Here is a 23,416-nt window from a genome sequence, read left to right on the forward strand (position 1 = left end):
ATTGTGAGAGGGATGTCCGACTGCCGGTTTAGGCCCAATCCCTTGGGCCTAAACCGGCAGTCGGACATCCCCCGAGGGGTGCCAGATTGGAGAGGGTGCAGGCTGGGCTGAGCGGACTCCCCTTCTTTCCCATCCCCCCGACCCCCGTGCATGAATTTTGTGCACTGGGCCTCTAGTATATAGATAATATTCCATTCTACATATAAACCATATATGTATGTATATGTGTATAAGCATATTTTTAAATATTAGTTGGTCATATATCTCTGTTCTTGATTCTTCCCCATTGATCTATGTTTTAATGCCAGTACCAGGCTGTTTTGATTAGTATAGTTTTGTATTGATATTGTTTGAAATTAGGAAGTGTGATATCTCCAGCTTTGTTCTCTCTCAAGATTGTTTTGGCTTTTGGAAGTCTTTTGTGGTTCCATGCAAATTTTAAGATTTTTTTTATTTCTATAAAAAATGATATTAGAATCTTATTAGGGACTAGAGGCCCAGTGCACAAAATTCGTGCACTGGGTGGGGGGGGGTGCCCCTCAGCCCAATCTGCACCCTCTTCAATCTGGGACCCCTCAGGGGATGTCCAACTTCCAGCAGTCGGACATCCCTCTCACAATCTGGAACCGCTGGCTCCTAACCACTCACCTGCCTGCCTGCCTGATTGCCCCTAACCCCACTGCCTGCCTGCCTGCTCGCCCCTATCTTGATCCCCTGCCAGCCTGATTGCCCCTACCTTGCCCTCCCCTATCGGCCTGATCACCCCAAACTGCCTGTGCCTTGGCCCCCAGTCTGGCCTCTTTCTCTGGGGGCACTGCCCCCATTACCCCAATGCTGCTGCCACTGCTGGCCTGAGCCTCAGCACTTCGCAGCTGGTAATGGCTGCCTGAGCCTCGGCCCTTGTAGCCACTGCGGCTTTGTCTGGAAGGATGTCTGGAAGACAACCACTCTAATTAGCATATTACCCTTTTATTAGTATAGATTTGGGGACCATTACAACCACGCAGAACTTGAAGAAAACACATGGCCCTGGTCAGTTTGGCTTAATGGAAAGAGCATTGGCCTGTGGACTGAAGACTCCAGGTTTGATTCTGGTCAGGGGCACACATGCCTAGGTTTCGGGCTCAATCCCCAGTAGGGGGCCTGTGGGTGGCAGCTGATCAGTGATTCTTATCATTGATGTTTCTATCTCTCTCTCCCTCTCCCTTTCTGAAATTAAAAAAATATATATTTCTTAAAGAAAACACATGATCTTCACTTTGGGCTTTGTCATTTTACAATATCCTTTGTGCAGTGTTTTAACTTCCCTCAACTTTCCTTTACCCACCCTTAAAATGCAATCTATTTTTGGGCCCTGACCGGTTTGGCTCAGTGGATAGAGCGTCGGCCTGCGGACTGAATGGTCCCAGGTTCGATTCCAGTCAAGGGCATGTACCTTGGTTGCAGGCACATCCCCAGTGGGGGGTGTGCAGGAGGCAGCTGATCTATGTTTCTCTCTCATCGATGTTTCTAACTCTCTATCCCTCTTCCTTCCTCTCTGTAAAAAATCAATAAAATAAAAAAAAATCTATTTTGGGGAAGATGATCAGGAAAGTGATTCTAGAAGGTTTTTTTTGGAGGGGATGGGTCATGAAGATATTTAAAAATTGAGCATGGTGGTGGTTGTACCACTCTGAATTTACTTTAAAAAACCAGTTCATTGTACACTTTAGGTGACATGTACAGTATATGGGTTATATCTCAACAAAGCTGTTCTTTTATTTCTTTTTAAATAAAGACTAGTCTTATAATCAATTGCAGATGTTTTCAGAGGCCCCCCAAGATTTGCTTACCACATCCCAAATCACGGCTGTGATTCCCAGTTGCCTCCAGTCCTGGTGGATCTGGATGGTGTGGTTTGCAAAGGAGAAGGTGGCAAGAGGCTTATGGAATTTCTGCAACCCCATTCCCCCGGTCTCCTCATAGGGCACCAGGGCCATTCCCACTGTGCCAGCTCTGCTCCCTTTAACCTGTTGGGCAAAAGAATCCTTCCTCTGTGCTCTGGCCAGAAAGTGCATTCTCTCTTAGGTGGCCTGAATGCTTTTTTTAAGGTCGTTTTATGGATTCAAAAGAATAAACACAGATGTGGAAAGCTTTTGTCAAAATCCTTTTACAATGTTCTTCCAGTCTCATGGGAAGTGAGATGTGACTCTGAATTCATCCCAAAGGGTTTCTTTGGGCAAAAGAACCCAGAATGGTACAACTCCTTCAGGATGCTCTACACACTTTCCTGTCAGGACTCAGGGGGGCTTGAGGGTGAGCGAGGCGGCGGTGCCAGCACAGGACCTGGGAGAAGGTAGCGCTTTCTACACTGCCAGGCGTCCTATACCCCCCCCCCCCCGCGCCTCCTGCCGCCCAATCGTGGGCGTAGCGGAGTGATGTAATTTGCATATTACCCTTTTATTATGTAGGATGATTTTATCCTTACTCAGATATGAAAATTTTGATTTAAGGACATTGCAATAGCTTTATAATGATTCAACTTGTCTAGGCTGAAATATACTTTCCAGAATTCTCTTTCTTTCATGTTTCCAGGTTAAGTGGGTTACAAGGGAAATGTGCAGTTAGAGCTGCAATTGCTCTACTTTCCCATGAATTCTCCCAAATCTCTGACTCCTATGCCAAATGTATGAGTTAACACTGTGATGAAGAGCCCTAGATTCTGCAATATAGTCTCTTCCACGAGGTCAGAAGCAATAATCCTGAAGTAGCCAGAAGCAATAAGAATAGATATTGGCTTCACTCCCTCTTTGTGAGCATCTAGCTCATCCATGTGGGTTCCTCCCTGTATATATTTTTGCTAATGAGGTCCATTCTTCTCCACCTCCAGTATTAGTAAGGGAATGCAGGCTGTTATTTGCAAGGTAACCACTGAGCTGAGATGCAGAATATAAAAGGGTAATTTAAAGTACTGCAAAGCTCACTGTTCTTATCTAAATTCAGATTTTTTTCTGATTGTTTCCATGGTTATTGCAAGCTTTTGGTTAGTTTCCAGAGTTCTGATAAAAGTTGATTTATGATATATTTTTCCCAGCTTACTTCTTGTTTTATAGAGGAAATGCATCAGTCAGCTTGGGGTGCCATAACAAAACACTATAGATTAGGTGACTTAAATAAGCAACATTTATTTCCTCAAAGTTCTGGAAGCCAAAAGTTCAAGATCAATTTGTAGTAAGGTACCTCTTCCTGGCTTGTAGGTAACCATAATCTCACTGTGTGCTCTCATGACCTCTTCTTTGTTGAGAGAGGGAGAGGGAGAGGGAGAGGGAGAGGGAGAGGGAGAGGGAGAGGGAGAGGGAGAGGGAGAGGGAGAGGGAGAGGGAGAGGGAGAGGGAAAGAAGAACAAGTTTCCTTGTCTCTTCTTATTTTAAGGTTAATCCTATCAAAATATTCTAAACCAGCACCTCAAACTCCACAACTTATTTAACTCTGTCATTCAGTGAACTATTTATTAGGGTGTTCCTAGTTCTGATCCAACCAGACAGATCTCACAGTGGACCTTTTCAAATTACCAAGAACTTAAGAGAGAAGCAAGACTGTTTAAAAACAAGCCAATCTTACAAAAATTCTATTTCTTACTTAGCTTTATTCAGTGTCCCCCTATTGTATTTTCTCTTCTTTTCTAAGCCCCAAAAGTTAACTATCTTAAATGGCCAATTTAAACTCCACATTCTCAAAATATCTTTCTTTGAGGTGTTAGGTCCACATCAACCTTTTCCTTCTCTGATATTTTGTATTAAGGTACAACAGTTCACTCTCAAAGTCTTATGTAGACACTTACAATTGCTTTGAATTATTTTGCACTGAGATAGACAATTGCATCATGGTCAAATATATTGCTTTTCCCTATACTTTATACTGGGTTATACTGTATATGTAGTCATCACAGAAATACAAATTAAGACGCCAATAAGATAGCACTACATGCCAACCAGAATGACTAAAATTTAAAACACTGACACCTATTATTATTATGTACCAGCAATTACATTTTCTGTATAATCACTAGTATTAATTTAGTTACACAGCTATTATGTTCTTGGTATTTATTTCTCCATCCTTTTACATTGAAGCTGCTTTTACCATTAAGTTTTAAGCATACATATTAATCAGAGTTCTCCAGAAAAATATACCCAATAGAAAATTTATTACAGAAATTGGTGCACGTGGTCTTGAAGAACAAGAAATCCCATGATCTGCCATTTTTATAGCTAGAAAACCAGGAAAGCTGGTGGTATAATTCAGCACAAGTCTGAAGGCCTGAGGACCAGAGGAGCCAGTGGTATAAGCCCCAGTTTAAGATTAATGGCCTGAGAACCAGGAGCTCTGATATCCAAGGGAAGGAGAATATGGACATCCCAACCCAAAAAGGAAAACCAATTTGCTCTTTCTCTACTTTTTTGTTCTATTTGGGCCCTCACTGGATTAGATGTTGCCTGCCCATATTGGTGAGAGCCATCTGTTTTACTCAGTCTACTGATTCAAATGCTAATCTCTTCCAATAACATGCTCATAGATGCAAGTTGATACATAAAATTTTGTTTATTTACAGTTCTTCTTTAAAAAATTTAATGTATTGGAGTTATATTGGTTAATAAAATTATATAGATTTCAGGTGTACATTTCTATAATACATCATCTATATATTGTACTGTGTGTTCACCACCATAAGTCAAGTCTCCTTCCATGACCATTTATTCCCCCTATGTCCTTTTCTTTCTTCCCCACCCCCCTTTTCCTCTGGTAATCACTGTACTAGTGTCTGTGTATGAACTGGTTTCTTTTTTTGTTGTTTAATCCCTTCACGTTTTTCACTCAGCTCTGCAACATCCCTCCCCTTTTATAGCTGTCAATATGTTCTCTGTAAGTTGACACATAAAATTAACACATAACCATCACAGCCTATGTCATGAATAAAAAATATTTTATTTTGTGATTTTATCCAATTTTAGTCTCAGTTTAAAAATTAGAGATTTAAGTTTATTTATATAGCTTATTATGGTACATTGGAATTATTGCAGGAAAATATTTAGATCTTATGGTACATTTATTTGTTTCTTGGCTTATCACTTTTCTACATATATATATTCTGTTGCTTGAGATCTTAATTGTGGTGTGATCACATTTGGTGTAGGTAATTTCTCATGTAAATTTGCAAGGAAAATATATATGTAATAAATATACTGAAAGACTACAAAATATCTATGAAATTTTTTATTTTGCTCTCACACATTGACAATTATTTGGCTCTGTACAAAAGTACAGTTCCTTGGTCCAAAATGCCTTTTCCTCAAAGTTTTCATCACTCGTTCCATTGTCCTCAAGTGTCCTGTGTTTCAGATGAGCAGTCAGAAATCCATTCTTGTGAAATATCTATTAGGGAAACAGTGACTGTTGTTATTGGAGGTACATAGATTCAGGTATAGTTAAACTTAAGATATGGGGAGGAGTGCACATCAGAGGCCATGATGGTACTCACTGACATTCACAGGATAATGAAAATCAAAATCAAAATCTACATTTTACAGACAGAATGAAATTGGGGAAAGAAAATAATGTATTTGATTGTAATTCTTTGTAGGGTTAAATTCTATAGCAGAAACCAGTATCAACAATCATTTTAATGTAAGTTATATGTGTCATTCAAGAACTTTGCGCGGATGAAGAGATACATACAGAGAAGCAAAGATATTGGCTTAAATATCACAGACGTCACAAAATTTGAGTGCTGCCTACTACAAACCTGGAGTATATCATTTAGATAAGGAAGTGGAATCTCTCCCAAGACAGATGTAGTTCAAATCCACATTGGGATAGTTAGAATATATTTGTTAAGGGAGTTAAATGATATGGTTTGTAAGTGAAATGTTAACTCAAATACCACAGCTATGACCCATTCCTTTGGCAGTGCAATTCAAGAAAAGGAAGCCTGACACCTTTGCAATTGCTTGACTTAGATAGAAACAAGCCAGGACAAGACACATACTTTGGCCCCTTTCATAAAAGAAACCCCCCAATTCAAGGGCTTAGAGCAGTAGTGTGTATTTGGACACGACCGAATTATGACCAATTGGGGGACCCTTTCCCCCCTCCCTACTTGGGAGTCCATTCTGTGGGACTCTTTCCCTCTCCCCATGTGGGAGTCTGTACTTATTCTTCAATAAATCTCCACCTTTGCTATAAAAAACAAAATATGAACAATTGGAATTTATCTGATTCTTTCTCAGACAGAAGGGAAAGGCCTGAGCAGTGGCAAGAAGGAAATAAAATGAGCCTGTGTTTGAATGAGTACAGCTCTTCTCTGGCTTTTATGCTGTTACTTCTGCTCTTTTCTGTTGGCATGGGACTCTTACACAGAAATTGCTTATTGTCCGGATGGTATGCTACCTCCCCCTGTACTTGTGCCTTCGTTATCATCTCTGGAAAGAGAAAGAACCTAAATATAAACCTCTCTTGGGGCAAACAAGGGAAGGATAATATGGACATCCCAACCCAAAAAGGAAAACCAATTTGCTGTTTTGTCCAACCTTTCATGCCCTGTTTGTATGAGCCATCCTTCACAGTAGAGTGGTCAAGTCAAAGGGAAAGTCTTTGTTGAGCTTACAGATCTATGTTATTTGGTGCCATTTTAGTTTATGGTCTGAGGCTTAACTTAAATTTAAATAGCAGTAGGGCCAATCTACACTTATTGGAGTTTAACTCTCTTTTAGAGAAAGTTTTTAATACTAAGGAGTAGCAATTTCCCCAGCCATGTCTATGTTCATCATTTCCCTTGGGATATTGTTGGTATAGTACACAGATAGTAAATAATAAGATGCAGGCATTCAGATTCTGTAACTTCCCAAATGTCTTCACCTTTTTCTATTCCCAATACTAGAATGGGGAGAAATGCTTTAAAAAAAAAAAGACTAAAATTTAAGGATCTAAGACCCACATTGCAGAAAAAACCTCTAGAACTAAATACCAAACTTAAGCAAAATGAGAAAAGTTGCAGTCAGTGGGATTTTTCTCAAAGTTTTATTCACAGGCCTGGAATGGCAGAGTATGCAGCTTACTAGTAGGTATGGTCTCTGTTTTTTTTCACTGTATAACCCACAGGTCTCTAAATGGACTACATTGATTTATTAGTCTGAGACAAGAAAAATTATTAAATAATTAATTAGGATTTGGAGCCACAGCATTCAAAAAAGTATAAAATAAATCTGCATTGGTTGCTCTGGCTCTTAGCCTATTACATCTGCTCTTTCTTTTTGCTTTTATTGATTTTTACATGGGACTCTCTTTTGATATGGATGGTATGGCACCCCTCCCTATACATGTGCCTTCATTACCATATCATAAGTTTTAATTGAAGGAAGAATTCCATTGAAATGTCAAAGGGAACTTCCCTTTGTGAATCTGTAGCAAATTTTCAACAATTAATTGGTCACCAGCTAGGCATGGTTGGGCTGAGGTCTTTCTCTGGTGCTGCCCAGTCTTTAATGTAAATGGTAAAGCCCCCATTCCCACACGTATGTGTTCTATCAGTGAAGGGGGATTGGTAATGTAATGGGATGAGTATTTAGCAAGGCAGGAGGTTATTGCTAAAATGTCCTCATTCTGCTTGCTGTTGGAGAAGAAAAATGTGGATATCCCAAGATGCCATGTTTTCAGAGCTTATTTGACCCTATAACAGAAGTTTCAGAGTGCAAATTAACCATACAAGGGATTCAGGTGGAGGTATAGGTGATAATGTCATCAGAGCTCCCACCCTCTCCATCTCACTTACCTTTCAGGGTATAAAGCAGACCAAAAATGAGTAGGGTGAAAAATGCCATCAGTATACCCAGGATCCAAGACATATCACACATCCAAGTACTATAAAATGGGGCTTGGGCATCCAAAACAGAGGCTGGAAAAGAGAAAATTTTAGTATATGTGCTGCCGAAGTGAGCACTGGAAAAGAGAAAATTAATACACACACACACACACACACACACACACACACACACACACACACACACACTAGAGGCCCATTGCACAAAGATTCGTGCAATAAGCCTTCCTTCACCTGGCTGCTGGCACCAGTTTTCCGCTGGCACCAGTTTTCCTCCGGCACCAGGGACCCAGTCCTTGGCTCTGGCCACCCGCCGATCGGAGCAGTGGGAGGCGCGGGGGGGGGGGGGGGCAGGAGGACTTGTGAGTCCCGCCGCCCACGCCTCCCGCTGGCCAGATTGGTCCTCCCTCAGTGGCGGCCGATCAGGCTGGCAGGAGGTGCGGGACTCAGGGACTCACGAGTCCCACCACCCGAACCTCACGCTGGACCGATTGGCCGCCCGGAGTCCCACCGCCTGCGCCTCCCGCCGGCCCTATCGGTCCCCCCATAGCGGCGTCCGATTGGGCAGCGGGAGGCGCAGGCGGCGGGACTCGCGCAATGGGGGGCAGAGCAGCACATGGGGGCTGCCATCTTTGCTGGGTTAATTTGCATAGCACCCTGATTGGCTGTGGGCATAGCGAAGGTACAGTCAATTAGCATATTGCTCTTTTATTAGGTAGGATATATATATATTTTTAAACAAAACCAAATAGAGACTGGAAAATATGCACAACTAAAGAAAACATATCCCACTTAACAAGGTAAGGAGGAGCACTGAAAAAGGAAAATCTGCCTTCTAATCCTCATTTACTTGTGTGTGTTTTTCCTAGGTCTAATTTGGGACAGCAACTCCAGGCATTATGAGTGGATAAGACTTGGTAGTTTAGATGATCCAGAGGGTGCATGGAATTTGGGCTGAGCCATGAGTGCACACCAGGAGGGGTCTACTCATGTATTCACAGGTAACTGAGAACACACTCTCATTTGTTTACATACACTTGGTTAGGAGCTGCAGAGGCAAAATGTTCTAGAAGCATCATAGAGATAATAAATTGAACCTCTGAGCATTTGGATAAAACAAAATTGTCTATATAATTGCAGCTCGGTGATGGAAGACTAAATTTGAATATGTAATGTGTACTGGATAGGACCATGATGTTGAAGGAGCTCAAATTCAATCCACTTAAGTAACAAATGGACAAAGGAAGATAAAGGAGCCATAATACTAAATACAAAACTGTAAAATGCTTTCATTGTGATAAGGACTAGACAGAAGTTAGAGATGATAGTTTTCATTTCATTAATGTAAAACATGGTCCCTAAAATGTAAGCTCCAGAAGGTCAAGGCCTTTTAGTTTTTTGTTCATTGTTGAATCCCCAATATTTAGAAATGTGCCTGGCACATAGTAGGCCCTTATTAAATATCTGTTAAATGAATTAAAACTATAAAGACAACATTCGTCAATAATCAGAAACAAGTTTAGATATTTCAATTAAGAGATAAAATCTTATAAAATACCCATATATGTTTCAAAAATTGAAAGAGACAATCCAGAAAATATCTGCAGGCCAGAAAAAAAATATTTTTTTTTAAGTAACATGAAAAATAGCACATCTGAAAAAGTCTGGCATGCAAGAAAGAATAAAAATTTAAAAATTGTAAATATATGGATAAATATAAATAAATTAATGGCCTGGTGCACAAATTTATGCACAGGTGGGGTCTGGCTGGACAGGCCTTCCCCAATGGGGGCTGATCAGGTGTGAGGGGCACAGGTAGTTGGCCGGTGGGCCTCACCCCCAACCAGGGTGGGGGGACGATCAGGGACAGGGCCAGCTGAGGGGAGGGGCCATGGGCAGTTGGCCAGCCAGTCCTGCCCCCAATCGGTATGGGGGTGCTGATTGGGGCTGGGCCAGCTTGGGGTAGGGGCTATGGGAGGTTGAGGGTGCAGTGATCTGTTAGGCTGGTTGGCCACCTCAGTGCACATCATAGTGACCAGTTGTTTCGGTCGTTCTGTTTGTTCTGGCATTCCGGTCACTTGGCTTTTATATATATAGATAATCCTATCTAATAAAAGAGTAGTATGCAAATTGACTGTCACTCCAACATCCAAGATGGCCACCCCCATGTGGTCAAAGATGGCCACCTCCATGTGGTAACAAGATGGCCACCACAAGATGGCTGGCAGGGGAGGGCAGTTGGGGGTGACCAGTCCAGCAGGGGAGGGCAGTTAGGGTGACCAGGCTGGCGGGGGAGTGGTTAGAGGGCAATCAGGCAGGCAGGTAGGTCAATGGTTGGAAGCCAGCATTGACTGGATTGTGAGAGGGATGTCTGACTGCCCGTTTAGACCTGATCCCGTTGGGCACTCGGACATCCCTCGAGGGGTCCCAGATTGGAGAGGGTGCAGGCTGAGCTGAGGGACATCACCCCCCCCCCTGTGCATGAATTTCATGAACTGGGCCTCTAGTGCTGTATAAAACAATAATTATAATAATCTTGTATGAGGTTTGAATAACATAGAATTAAAATCTTCAACAACCATAGTTTATAACTCCATGGAGCTAAACATTAATAAGGTGTTCCAAGTACTTTTTTTTCTTACTCTAAATATTATTTATTGTGCATGCATCTTGTGAACTGATTTGAGTATTTCTGTTTCATAAAAATAAACTTTGCACATACACCAATGTAACAATCCCTGAATATTCTATATTCTAGAGATTAGCAATTATATAAGATCAACTGTGAGAAGGTTATGATTTAGCATGATTATATCATGATCTTAATATTTTACAAAGGTATTTTTTTCACTAGGGAATAGAAATCCGGATTACAATGTTTGCTAACCAGTTTTGTTTGGCTTTTTTTAAATTTCTTTTCACCTTGCTATATTATATCAACAGAGTGCTTTAAGATTTTGACCTTCATTTTGGTTATGCAACATTTTACCATCTCCCTTTGTTCTCTAAAAACAGTGTCATAAAATGCATTTCCTTGGAGGTGATATCTATATAGTATAAGATAACTTTTGTTCTTTTTATTGCTGCTCTGAGGGAACAGGGAAGGAAATGTGTCATCACACATTTGTTACTTTCAATTGCAACTTCAAATGTGGTATTTTTCAAGAATTATTTACCCTTTTCCCCATCAAAGTTTCAAATCTCCCTAGTAGTGAGCTTGAAATATACCTGAATCTCACTCCACTTTCTACTTCTCACTGTTACATAGGTAGCTGGGATATTCTAATAAAATTTCCCAACATCTATAGCATATCAAAGAATAATAAACTAACAAAATGTCATAGTTACATCATTTGGGCGATAGTATATAAGAAAGTTATTTAAAAATACACTATATCACACAAAATGGTTTGCTTAAAATATTTTCAATGGAATTGCTTATAATGCTAAAAATAAATCAGTTTTAATGTCAACACTCTATTTATAATTGATATTTACAATAAAATTTTATTTCATCATTTTAAACATTACAATTAAAAAATCAAATGTTATGGCCTGGCCAGCATGACTCAGTGGCTGAGCATCTACCTATGAACCAGGAGGTCACAGTTCAAATCCCAGTCAGGGCACACACCTGGACCATAGGCAGAGATCAATGATTCTCATCATTGATGTCTTCTCCTCTCTCTCCCTCTCCCTTCATCCCCAAAATCAATAAAAATCTATTTTTAAAAAATCAAATGTTTTGAAAACAAATAAAAATTGGAGAGTTCTGTGTTTTGGGTAAAGCACAAGATGTAGTTTCTTCATCTGTAAAATGGGATTGTTATGCACTTCACATTTTGTGAAGGCTAAATAGTCAGTGTATGTAAAACACACAGCAGCTGTGCATATGCTGTTCTCTCTTCTCTCACTTGCTCAGCACACAAGGATTGTTTCATTTGGGAAGAGGTCATGAAGCTCTGTGACCTATAGAGTCATCAAATGCCCTTTGGAGTTCACAATCTTTGGGAGAATAGACTTGTTGGAGGACAAAACAATCCAACTTATATTATTTTAAAAAGTATGTTGAAATAAATGGAAGCAGAAGGTAGCTTCTCAGAAGAGATGGCATGAAATCTGTATCTTTAAAGATAGAGATTTTCAGGTTGAGAATATTATTTGTTAAATATTCCAAATAGAAGGAATAGTATGTGTAAAAATATGGAGTTTCACTTAGATGACTGAATGAAGACGTGGTACATATATATGATGGAATACTACTCAGCCATAAGAAAAGATGAAATCCAAGGCACTTTTCTTTAACTTCCAAGAATACTTAAGGTATTAATTCACTTCAGACTCAGTAAATAATGTTTGTGCTTTAATGTTCCCCTTTCAGAAAGCACAAAATTGGATTTAAATTCTTTAATCTATCCTGTCTAAAAATTATTGTATTTAAATAGTTCATTATCCCTTTTGCTTATTAATATTTCAAATCTCTAACATTATTCTGTGCTTATTTGACCTTTCTATTTTATCTACACATTTCCACTCTTCTTTTGTTTTCTTATTGTGTATCTTTAATAACTTCATTTTCCTTTTTATAATTTTAATCATCCCATTTAATGATTCCATCTGTATTCATTATTGAGTCAGTTCTATTTCTAAGCTACTCAATCTGTTATAGCACCCTACATGGACTAAAAAATCCACTTTGCTGTATTCTTCCTTTGTTCTTCCCTGTGTCCAATGCCAAGTGATGGAACAACATGAAGAGAAATAGCTAACTGGGATTTCTTAGGAACTCAAAAGGAGAAGAATGTCTAATAGATTTACCTGGATGTTTACCATTTTTCCTACTCTTCTTTAATTTCTAACATCCACATTTCCTTCTGTATTATTTTCCTCTATATGAAGAATTTCCTTTAGCAATGCTTCTAAATAGCTAAAAAAATAACTTGAAAATAGTGGTTGGTAAATAAATATAGATTTTTTAATAGAGAGATAGAGATAGAGAGATAGAGAGATAGAGAGATAGTAGATAGATAGATAAATAGATAGATGTTGCAGCACATACATTGTTATCAGAGAGTTGTTTTGGGTAGTCAGATTTCCCCATAATGTTGGAAAAAGAATGCCATCTTATACATTCTTACATATTACTACTTTTTAGTTAATCCTGATAGGGTTGTCTTCTCAGCTCATTTGTTAAGATTTGAGGGTTGGGTTTGTAACTGGAAGTGAAAATATATGTAATAGGCTTTGTTTGGGGCCAGTTCAGTAATAGATTTGAAAAAGCCCTCCCAAATAATAAAGTGATCTTTTTGTTTACCTTGTCATTGTCTTATGTAAATAATTCCCAGCAATTGCAAGTGAATGAAAGATATTGCTAATTCTCAGATACTATCATAATAAAGTACATGATCTACACTAATAAAAGAGTAAGATGCAAATTGACCATACCTTTGCAACACCCACCAGCCAATCGGAGTGAGTATGTAAATTATCCCAACAAAGATGGCGGGTCAATTTGCATACGCAGGCACCAAGCAGCTGAGGGCAGGAGGCTTGTGTTGTCGCCATGGCAACGACACAGGTGTTCCGCATTGCCCCAGTGGCAGACATACACCATCAGTACAGCCTAAAACTCTGGGCCTCTAACAGTTCCGGGCCTCTGGGCAGTGTGGGAAGACAGAAAGTTGGCTCCGGGCCAGAGCAAAGGCAGTGACAGCAGCCAGGGCAAGGAAGGCCCATTCTTGCACAAATCTTCGTGTATCAGGCCTCTAGTATATTATAATTACAGTTCTAAATAGCATCTAAGTATATAGGCAAAATGATAAGCTTTCAATACTTTGGATACTGAATAGGAAATAAAATAATTAAAATTATGATTTTATATTTTTTTATTAATTTTTCAAAGATCCATAACTCAAAAATGTTTTGAATCATGGGTTTAGAGCCAACCTATAGGTGACATCAGTAACTGTGTTTTATAAGTGAGTGTCTGGACTTCATAAGTTTGAATGAAATGTCCATAAAATCTGAAGGAATCTATCTTTTCCCTTGGTGCACAAGCAACTATCACCATGAGCAGTGGCAGACATACACCATCAGTACAGCCTAAAACTCTGGGCCTCTAACAGTTCAGGAAACAGAATCTGAAGACTTTTAGATGTCACATGAACTCTGACTCCTCTTCCTGTTACTTTAAAGGTCATTCAGCTTTATGAAAATACCTTCTAGTGAAGAGGGTATCAGCCAAAGAAGAAATGACCTAAAAAATTTCACTTTTCTAGTTTCACTTACCTTTATCCCGCAGATACCAGTAGACAGGAAAGATGCTAGCATGCATCAGGAATGGTAAACAATTAAACACAATTCCCCAATAAATGAACCAATTGGCTTGTATACCTGAAAAAGAGTCAAAGAGAAAGAGAATTAGGAAGGAGTCATTTAGGGATACAGTGGAATAACAACAATGTATCCCTGGGTACAGGAAAATTTTTTAAAGGTCTCGTTGCTATGTCTACTTAGAGGTATTCAACCTCTGTCAGAGCTCAGGTATGAAAGGCAGGAATGTGGGTAAAGATAAAGCCAGGAATAAGAGCTCACAGTCATTTAGGCTAGGGACAGAGCATGGTTATGAAGAATGACCTCTTCTTACTTCTCCCCATTCGGTGCAGCATGTAATCAGCCTGGAAATAAGATCTAGAAAGAGTAGGGCCCTGGTCACTATAATATGTAAATATTTAAGGGTTTAAAGTTTATGGGGCCAATGAAATACTAGTGTTGGGAAACTCTGTGTTAGTTCAGAAAACAAAAAGTTCCCTGGAAGCCAAGAATTTTATAGATGTAAAGGCCTTAAGTTATAATGCAAGGCTCTTCTCCACAGCATCCCTGCTATTCAGACAATCTTTACTTGAATATCTATTTTCTAGGGTGCTTACTGAAGTGTGAGAAAGATCATTTCAAGCCTGGACAACACTTCTTATTAAACTACTAGAGGTCCGGTGCACGAATTCATGCACCAGTGGGGTCCCTTGGCCTGGCCTGTGGGATTGGGCTAAAACTGGCTCTCTAGCATACCCCAAGGAGTCCCAGATTGCAAGAGGGCACAGGCCAGGCTGAAGGACCCCACCAGTGCACCATCATGGCTGGGGAGGGATGAAGGAGGTTGGCAAGCCAGGGAGGGACCACGGGAGGGCCCTAGGATGTGTCTGGCCTGTCTCGCTCAGTCCCTATCTGCCTAGACCCCAGCAGCAAGCTAACCTACCAATCAGAGCGTCTTCCCCCTGGTGATCAGTGCATGTCATAGCAAGCTGTTGAGCAGCCTTAGCATATCTTAGCACTTTACACTTTGAACGGATGACTGGACGACTGAACACTTAGCATATTAGGCTTTTATTATATAGAATAATTTTCTATATCAAGCTAGATTAAAGAAAAGACTCATTTACTGATTCATAACATTCTTAGAGGAAAATGATAAGATTGTTGGGTAATTCTGAAACATATATTGCAAAGAAAATAACTATAAATATTTAGCTTAGAGTAGAGAAAATCTGGAAAGGAATGTGGCTTTTGTTGCTATTTTGCACAGAATCCCAAACAAGATGAACCTGAAGAGGCCCACAATAAGACACATTTCAATTAAAATGCAAAAGGTTAAAGATAAAGAGAGTATCTTAAAAGCAGCAAAAGAAAAGTAGTAAGTTACCTACAAGGGAGTTTCCATAAGATATTCAGCTGATTTCTCAAAAGAAACTTTGCAGGCCAGGAGGGATTGGCAAGAAATATTCAAACCGAGACTCGAAAAAGATGGTGCTGGCAGGACGGAGGTGAGGGAGAGGAAGTGAGTGAGTGAGGGGATGAAAGGAGAGTGTGTGGATGTGTGTGGTATGCGATAAGTGAGTGAGGGACAGTTAAATCCAGCAGGAGCAGCAGGGGCTGGCAAACCAGGCTCTCTGGGACAGGGAGAGACTACCACCACTGCAGGCCCACCACTGCAGGCACTTTCTAGACTGTGGGAATTGGGCACTTAGCCCATGCCATCTTGAAGAGTAGAGTGGCCATTTCTAGGAACTCATCAGCACCACCACCCAGACAGGCCTTGGACACTGCCTGTGTCTCAGCAGCCACTCCTGCAAAATCCTGCTGCCTCTTCTGCAAACCAGCGGACCCTGGGACCTCCACCTCCAAGAGTGCACCACTCGCGCAGACCTCTGGACACCACAGACGCATGTGTCCAGCGCTCAGGCCTCCTGGGCACACCACTCCATAGGCAGCTATTGGGAGCCATTGGGAGCCCCTGCTGGGTGTGATTTTCTACAGACAAAGGTGTGCTGCCCTGCAGTAGAAATTCTGAATTCCCTCTTCCTGAATAACTTCCCACAGACATCCCAGCTGCACAAGTTCAGTGCCGGGGCCCCTCAGAGTGTGTCAGAGCTTTGCACCAGCAAAGACACTGCCAATGTTGCACATTTCAAGTGAGCAGGCCCCCTTAGCCCATTGATCTGCAGGGCACTCTTGGGAGCCACTGTAAGCCCCCACTGGATGTGATCTTGGACAAATAGGGATGCACTCCCCTGGCAGTAGAAATTCTGAATTCACTCATCCCAGATACCTGCCCACAGACACCTCAATTGTGTGGCTTTAGTGCCAGAGGCCTTCAGAGTGCACCATGCTGGCAAACACACCATGGATGCCCCTGTGAGCTGCCACCACAGGCACAGTAGCAAAAACTAAGTCTTCCCACCCCAAAGTGGCAGAACTCTGGACACTACAGTTGCACGCTTTTTCAACATGCAAGCCTCCCAAGCCCAACACTCCATAGGCAGCCCTGGGGTGCCACCGTGAGTTCCCACTGGGTGAGCACTTATACAAACAGGGTCACACTGCTGGGCTGTAGAAACTCTAGATTCCCTCTTCTGGGATACCTGCCCATAGACACTGCAATTGCGTGACTTCAGCACCAGGGCCCTTTAGAGTGTGTCAGTACACCCTGCTGGCAAATGCACCAAAGGTGTCCCTATGAGCCACCCCTGGGGGCATGTGTATCCAACCACAGAGACAGCAGCAAAAGCTGTGTCTGCCCACCTCACAATTACAGAACTCTGGACACCACAGACACACCTTTCCAGAGTGCAGGCCTCCTGAGCCCCACCACCACAACAGATGGCTCCTGGGTGCCACTGTGAGTCTCTCCTGGGCACGTACAATTTCAACCAAGGGCACAAGACAGCAAAAATTGGTACACTCCCCTCCATGGCTGCTGACTTCTAGACACTGCAGTCATGCCTTTCCAGCTTGCAGGCCTACATCAAGTGAACCCAAATAGCTAAAGTAGGGAGTTACACTAGATTACCAAGCCAAGGAGACCTGAGAGATAACAATAGTAGCACCATCCCCAAAAGAATCAAATCTACAATTAAACATTACAGCAAAACATGGGAAGACAATAAAGCAATCCCAAAAGGAAATAAAAAGAGGAATCACCAGAAAGGGAATTAAATGAAATTGAGGCTAGTAACATGTCAGAGAAAGAATCAGAGTAATGGTTGTAAGGATGCTCAAACGAGTGGATGACAAATACACACAACTCAATGACAAATACACATAACTTGACGAAAATTATAAGGAGCTACTGAGAACTTCACCAACATGAAAAAGAACCAAGAGGAAATGAAGAACAACATAGCTGCAATAAAGAACACAATGGAAGGCTTAAACAGTAGACCAGAAGAGGCTGTGGATCGCATCAGTGAATTAGAAGACAAGGTAGGAAGAAACACACAAACATAGCAGCAACTGAAAAGAAAATTTAAAAAGCAAGAGGAAAGCCTAAGGGAGCTTTGGGACAATACAAAATGAAACAACATTTGCATAATAGGAGTACCAGAAGGAGAGGAATAGAAGCAAGGAATAGAAAACCTATTTGAAGATATAATGACAGAAAACTTCCCTAATATTGGCAAGAAAAAAAAAATACGCAAGTCCAAGAAGCACATAGAGTCCCAAACAAGATAAACCCTAAAAGACCGACACCAAGACACATCATAATTAAATTGGCAAACACCAACGACAAAGTAAGAATCTTAAAGGTTGACAGAGAGAGACTGAAAGTTACCTACAAGGGATCTCCTATTAGAATATTAACTGATTTCTCAACAGAAACACACCAGGCCAGAAGGGAATGGAATGAAATATACAAAGTGATGCAAAGCAAGGGACTGAATCCAAGAATACTATACACAGCAAGGCTATCATTCAAAATTAAAGGTGGAATCAGGAGCTTCACAGACAACAAAGAGCTAAAAGATTTTATTACCACCAAGCCAGCAATACAAGAAGTGCTAAAGGGACTGCTGTAAAAAGAAGATACAGAAAGGCAAAAAGAAACACAAACATTAAAAATAAAAATGATGAAAAACAAGTACTTATCAATAATAACATTAAATGTAAATGGATTAAATGCTCCAATCAAAAGACATAGGGTAGCTGAATAGATGAGAAAACATGACCCATATATTTGCTGTCTGCAAGAGACCCACCTCAGAACAAAGGACTCACACAGACTGAGAGTGAGGGATAGAAAAAATTTTTTCAGGCAAAGGGAAATGAGAAAGAAGCCGGGGTTGCAATACTTATATCAGACAAAATAGACCTCAAAGTAAAGACCATAACAAGAGATAAAGATGGCCACTACATAATACTACAGAGAGCAATTCAACAAGAAGATATAATTCTGGTAAACATATATGCACCTAATACAGGAGCACCCAAATATATAAAACAACTTCTGGAAGATATCAAGGGAGAGATTGGTAGCAATACAGTCATAGCAAGGGACTTTAATACCCCACTGATACCACTGGATAAATCCTCTAAACAAAAAATCAGCAAAGAAACAGCAGTCCTAAATGACTCACTAGATCAGATGGACTTAATTGACAGCTTCAGAATATTTCACCCCAAAGCTACAGAATATAAATTTTTATCCAGTGCACCTATGACATTTTCAAAGATAGACCACATATTAGGACACAGGCAAAATCTCTTCAAATTCAAGAGGATAGAAATCATAACAAGCATCTTTTCAGGTCACAATAGTATAAAACTAGAAATCAACTACAATAAAAACAATGAAAAAAATCAAACACTTGGAGGCTAAATAGCATGCTATTAAACACTGGTTGGGTTACCAAAGAGATCAAAGAAGAAATAAAAAAGCATCCTGGAAACAAATGACAATGAAAACACAACAATCCAACATCTATGGGACACAATGAAAGCAGTCCTGAGAGGGAAGCTCTATAGGCCTACCTCAAAAAAAAAAAAAAAAAAAAAAAAAAAACAGAAAAGAAAAGAAAAAAGAAAAACTGGTAATAAATTATCTAACTTTGCAACTTAAAGAACTAGAAAGAGAGCAACAAGAAAAGCCCACAGTATCCAGAAGGAAGGAAATAATAAAGATCAGAGCAGAAATAAACGACATAGAAACCAAAAAAATAATATAAAAGATTAATGAAACCAAGAGCTGGTTCTTTGAAAGGATAAATAAGATTAATGAACTTCTAGCCAGGCCTACCAAGAAGCAAAGAGAGAGGACTCAAATAAACAATGAAAAAGGTAAAGTAACAACTGACCCCACTATAAAAGAGAATATATTTGTTAGTTTCATAGGAAGCGCAAAAGAAGTAAGAGGAGATTAAGGAGGACCAAATAATCTGGATATTGGTTCATCTCTTTTTCTTTCTCTTGTTATCAAAGTAAAATATTCTGAACACTTTGAGTGGTAAGTCTAACTATCCATGGTTGCCTATTGAAGAGAACAGAATTACTATTATTGAAATTCCAAGAACTGGGAAATAAGCAATGATAGCTATGAAGGAATCAGGACCAACTACTATTTGGTGGTAACAGGCACTATAGCAGCACCCCTGAGAGCCGCATAAGGAGGAAGAATTGCAGCTTGACCTGAAGCATAATTAAAGACATTAAGACCTTATTTGGCAAATATAGCAGTGGGATACATTCAGATGTGCAAGTTTACACATTTTTTGTATGAACCTTTTCAAAGCATTTAATATCTGACAGAAATACCTTTTGTTCTCAAACACAGAAGAAAATGCATAATGAGTGCTAAATATATCAGGAGCCACGACTTTATATATGACATTGTCGACATATACTCCGATGTTAACAGGATATCTGAGAGAGAGCAAAATGAAAGCTTTGGTAAGTAGGGCAGCAGGATCACAAGACTCCAAGGGGCATGGAATATTGCTCTAAGGAAGCAAGATACACACTTATGGCCCCTATTACACTCTGTACTATGTATGCACTCTGGGCTCAGACGAGGACTACTGGCCAGTGTAGCGGGACTTGGGGAAAGACCAGGATTTGGGAGGTATTGGGCAAGGATGGAACAGGACTGAATGGAGAAATAACTTTCTATTTATTTTCTTATATTCCAGGGGACAAATCTATGAGACTAGGGAAATTACAGGACAGGATCCTGGGCACCACAATATATGGGGTTTTGGAGGAAGCCAATGGCTGTGGAACTGGATCAGAAGTGCCCCTGGTAAAATTCTAGGAAGTTTAAAATTGTTATATACATATAAGAGTTCTGAAACTTCAGAAAATAAAACTGTAAAAGTCTTCTGACATTCAGTGTTTAAATTCCCTGCAATCTAGTACCAATGTGACAGAAAAATTTTCCCAGGAGTAAACATTCAATAGCCTGATAAAAATACATATATTTTTTAAAGTTAAAAATTTCTGAGTGTTGATAGAGCATGAAAGTCCTCAAAGTGCAGAAAATAGGGAAAGTGCAATATCTGTATTTGCTCTGTTTGATGGTGACAAGCACTATAGCAGCAGTTAGTACCATTAACTACCAATCACTGGTGACCTGGGTTCAAAAAGCCTTGTGTATGAGATATTGTGAAAAGAGACAAGCATTGTTTCCCAGAGAATGAAGAAGGTGAACTTGGAAACAGACAAACAAACAAATTATAGAAGCATACAATCAATACCTCCATATAATGTAATTTTCAGATGCAGAACACAAAATAAATATCTTAATGTAGTAAATTAAAAACTGGTTTGAAGTAAAGCAGGGTTTGGCACCAAACTATTGGAATTTGAATTTTATCAACAACAAATAACATATAAAAATAACAGCTCCATTGTCAAGGTATATTATTCACCCCTTCCTTGGGTATCACTGGGACCGAATTTGCTCTTTCATTTTATGAAAGGTTTTCATTCAAATGAAAAAAAAAAAATCCACAAGGAAAGGACATGGTGTCCAAGGTTCTAAATTTATACTTCAGCTTCAACAACACTGAACAGGTCGGCTAGTCCAAGATTCCTGAATGACTCAGAACATAAATGTAGGATTGAAAGGGAAAACAAAAGTAAGTCTCCCATGAAGTAAAACAGAAAATTGAAACTGTGAGTTAACCAGGGGAGTTAATTTTGGGTTACAAAGAGATGTAAGCACATAAAGTGAGGTTTTGATGAACAGGAGAAAAGGGCTTCCTAAATTTATTTATCAACTTCCTAGTTATATTTCCATGACTATGAGGAAAAAAGAACATTTTGTAATTCCCTAATACTAAGCCTTTGTGAACTGGACCGAGTTAAACAGTTACCTACTCTTCAGGAGTACTCTAACAATAGGCTGAAATTGACCTGAGATCACATCCAAAGTCCCTCTGGTAGACACTGATGATGTCCCTCAGGGAATGCCCTCTCTTTCTCCTTTTCAGCCATAGTCCCCCTTGAGAAATGAAACCAAAATAATGCCCTGTCCCTATGTTAAGCAATACCAGAACAAATCAATTTCCTATTCTTGTGGTAAACTATTTTGGTGCTAGGCATCTTTCCTTTCCCTATACTATGCAACTGAAAGCAAACAACAATAAGTTGGCTACTGCTTCCAGGAAATACATGCTCCTGGGAGATAATAACTAAAATAGCTTATTTAACAAAACTAATGATGAGCTCAAGACTCACTTCAAGACCTTCATATTGCTATGCTCACTAATTCAAAGTGTTATATATATATATATATATATATATATATATATATATATATATATGCCTAAGCGACCATTACAACTGGATGACCAGACAACCGGCCGGCAGCTATAATGCACACTGACCACCAGGGGGCAGACGCTCAACACAGGAGCTCCCCCTGGTGGTCAGTGTGCTCCCACAGCCAACCTCCTGCAGCTGGCCAACCTCCTGCAGTCCTCTCCCCCAGCCAGCCCTGATTGGCCCCTATCGCTGGCCAGGCTGAAGGACCCCACCCATGCACTAATTCATGCACCGGGCCTCTAGTTATATTATAAACTGCAAATTCTAACTAGTTTTCTCAGCTTGCAAGACTTACTTTAAAATCACCCAGTATGCTGGACCAGCATAGCTCAGTGGTTGAGTATCAACCTATGAACCAGGAGGTCACAGTTTGGTTCCCAGTCAGAGCATATGCCCAGGTTTTGGGCTCAATCCCCAGTAGGGGGCAAGCAGGAGGCAGTTGATCAATGATTCTCTCTCATCATTGATGTTTCCATCTCTCTCTCCCTCTCCCTTCCTCTCTGAAATCAAGATAAATATATATTTTTTAAATTTTAGAGGTTCTAAAATTATAAATATCCTCCCCTAATTACCCATTCTAGAATGCTATTAATATTCTATAAAGATTATGTTCTCTCTTATGGGCTTAGGTCTAATAAACTTACTTTTGCTTGATCAACAGGTTTTCAAAAGATCTTTAAGGAGATTGATGGTCAACAATCCACATGAACTTGAGTGTTTGAATTACTTTAAGGAGTACAGCCACATGAACTATCTGAAGATTTCCATTGTGTTTGAACTGCTGATAGGGGCAAAGTTCTTGTGTAATAGTTAAGCTGTTTTCCTACTTAAAATTAATCCTTTCACTCTGTCTACCTCTTGTTCTTTCTATCCATCATAATTTGTCTGGGGACTAGACCTAGTCACAGGCTGAAGCACAAAGAACAGTTTTACAATTTATAGCTAACCTCTCTGATCATAACCACCCTGTACCAGAGAAAAATAGCCCTGAATAATGGGGTGAGGAGTTAGGATCTAATCCTGGATATATCACTTACCAGTTGCTGAATCTTTAGTAATGGACTTTTCTACATGTCTATTTCTTCACAAGGTAGTAATACAGTCCACTTATGACATCAATAATTTTTAAATCACTCTTAATTCTACATATTGCTTTATGTCTTATAAATCCTATTTCTGATATTTTATTTCAAATTCAAAAAATATATGTTACCATCTCTAAATGAGAAAAATCAATGGTCTTGAAGGTTACATGACATCCAAGTTCATAAAGCTAGAAATAGTGAATCTAGAAGTCAAATGACATATAACTTTTGAAGCCTTGTGATGCTAAACAGAATAAGGGTTTTTTTCTCTAATTATTACAGTTCCTTCAATTTTTAAGAACAGGCTCCCTGAGCATCTGGTATTTTCCTTGTGTCTAGATACTTAATAAGGTTTAAATGTTGCATGTCTACAGCAGTTCAC

The 23,416-nt window shown here is 39.9% G+C and overlaps 1 protein-coding gene across 2 annotated transcripts in view; it reads right to left on the bottom strand.

The window, feature by feature from the left end:
• Nucleotides 1–4,941: 4,941 nt before the first annotated feature.
• Nucleotides 4,942–23,416, bottom strand: part of LOC114230761 (putative selection and upkeep of intraepithelial T-cells protein 1 homolog) — a 45,728-nt gene continuing 27,253 nt past the window's right edge. The window contains exons 5-8 of one of the 2 annotated variants that reach the window (XM_028142222.2): nucleotides 19,940–20,047; nucleotides 14,144–14,248; nucleotides 7,808–7,930; nucleotides 4,942–5,412 (exon numbers count right to left, since the gene is read on the bottom strand). In XM_028142222.2, coding sequence (XP_027998023.2) covers nucleotides 5,360–5,412; nucleotides 7,808–7,930; nucleotides 14,144–14,248; nucleotides 19,940–20,047 — 389 coding nt within the window. In that variant the 3' untranslated portion in view covers nucleotides 4,942–5,359. The remainder of the gene's footprint in view (nucleotides 5,413–7,807; nucleotides 7,931–14,143; nucleotides 14,249–19,939; nucleotides 20,048–23,416) is intronic. The other variant, XM_054721236.1, reaches the window with a different exon arrangement.

The sequence above is a fragment of the Eptesicus fuscus genome, chromosome 9 (genome assembly GCF_027574615.1).
Source record: "Eptesicus fuscus isolate TK198812 chromosome 9, DD_ASM_mEF_20220401, whole genome shotgun sequence".
Lineage (NCBI taxonomy): Eukaryota > Metazoa > Chordata > Mammalia > Chiroptera > Vespertilionidae > Eptesicus > Eptesicus fuscus.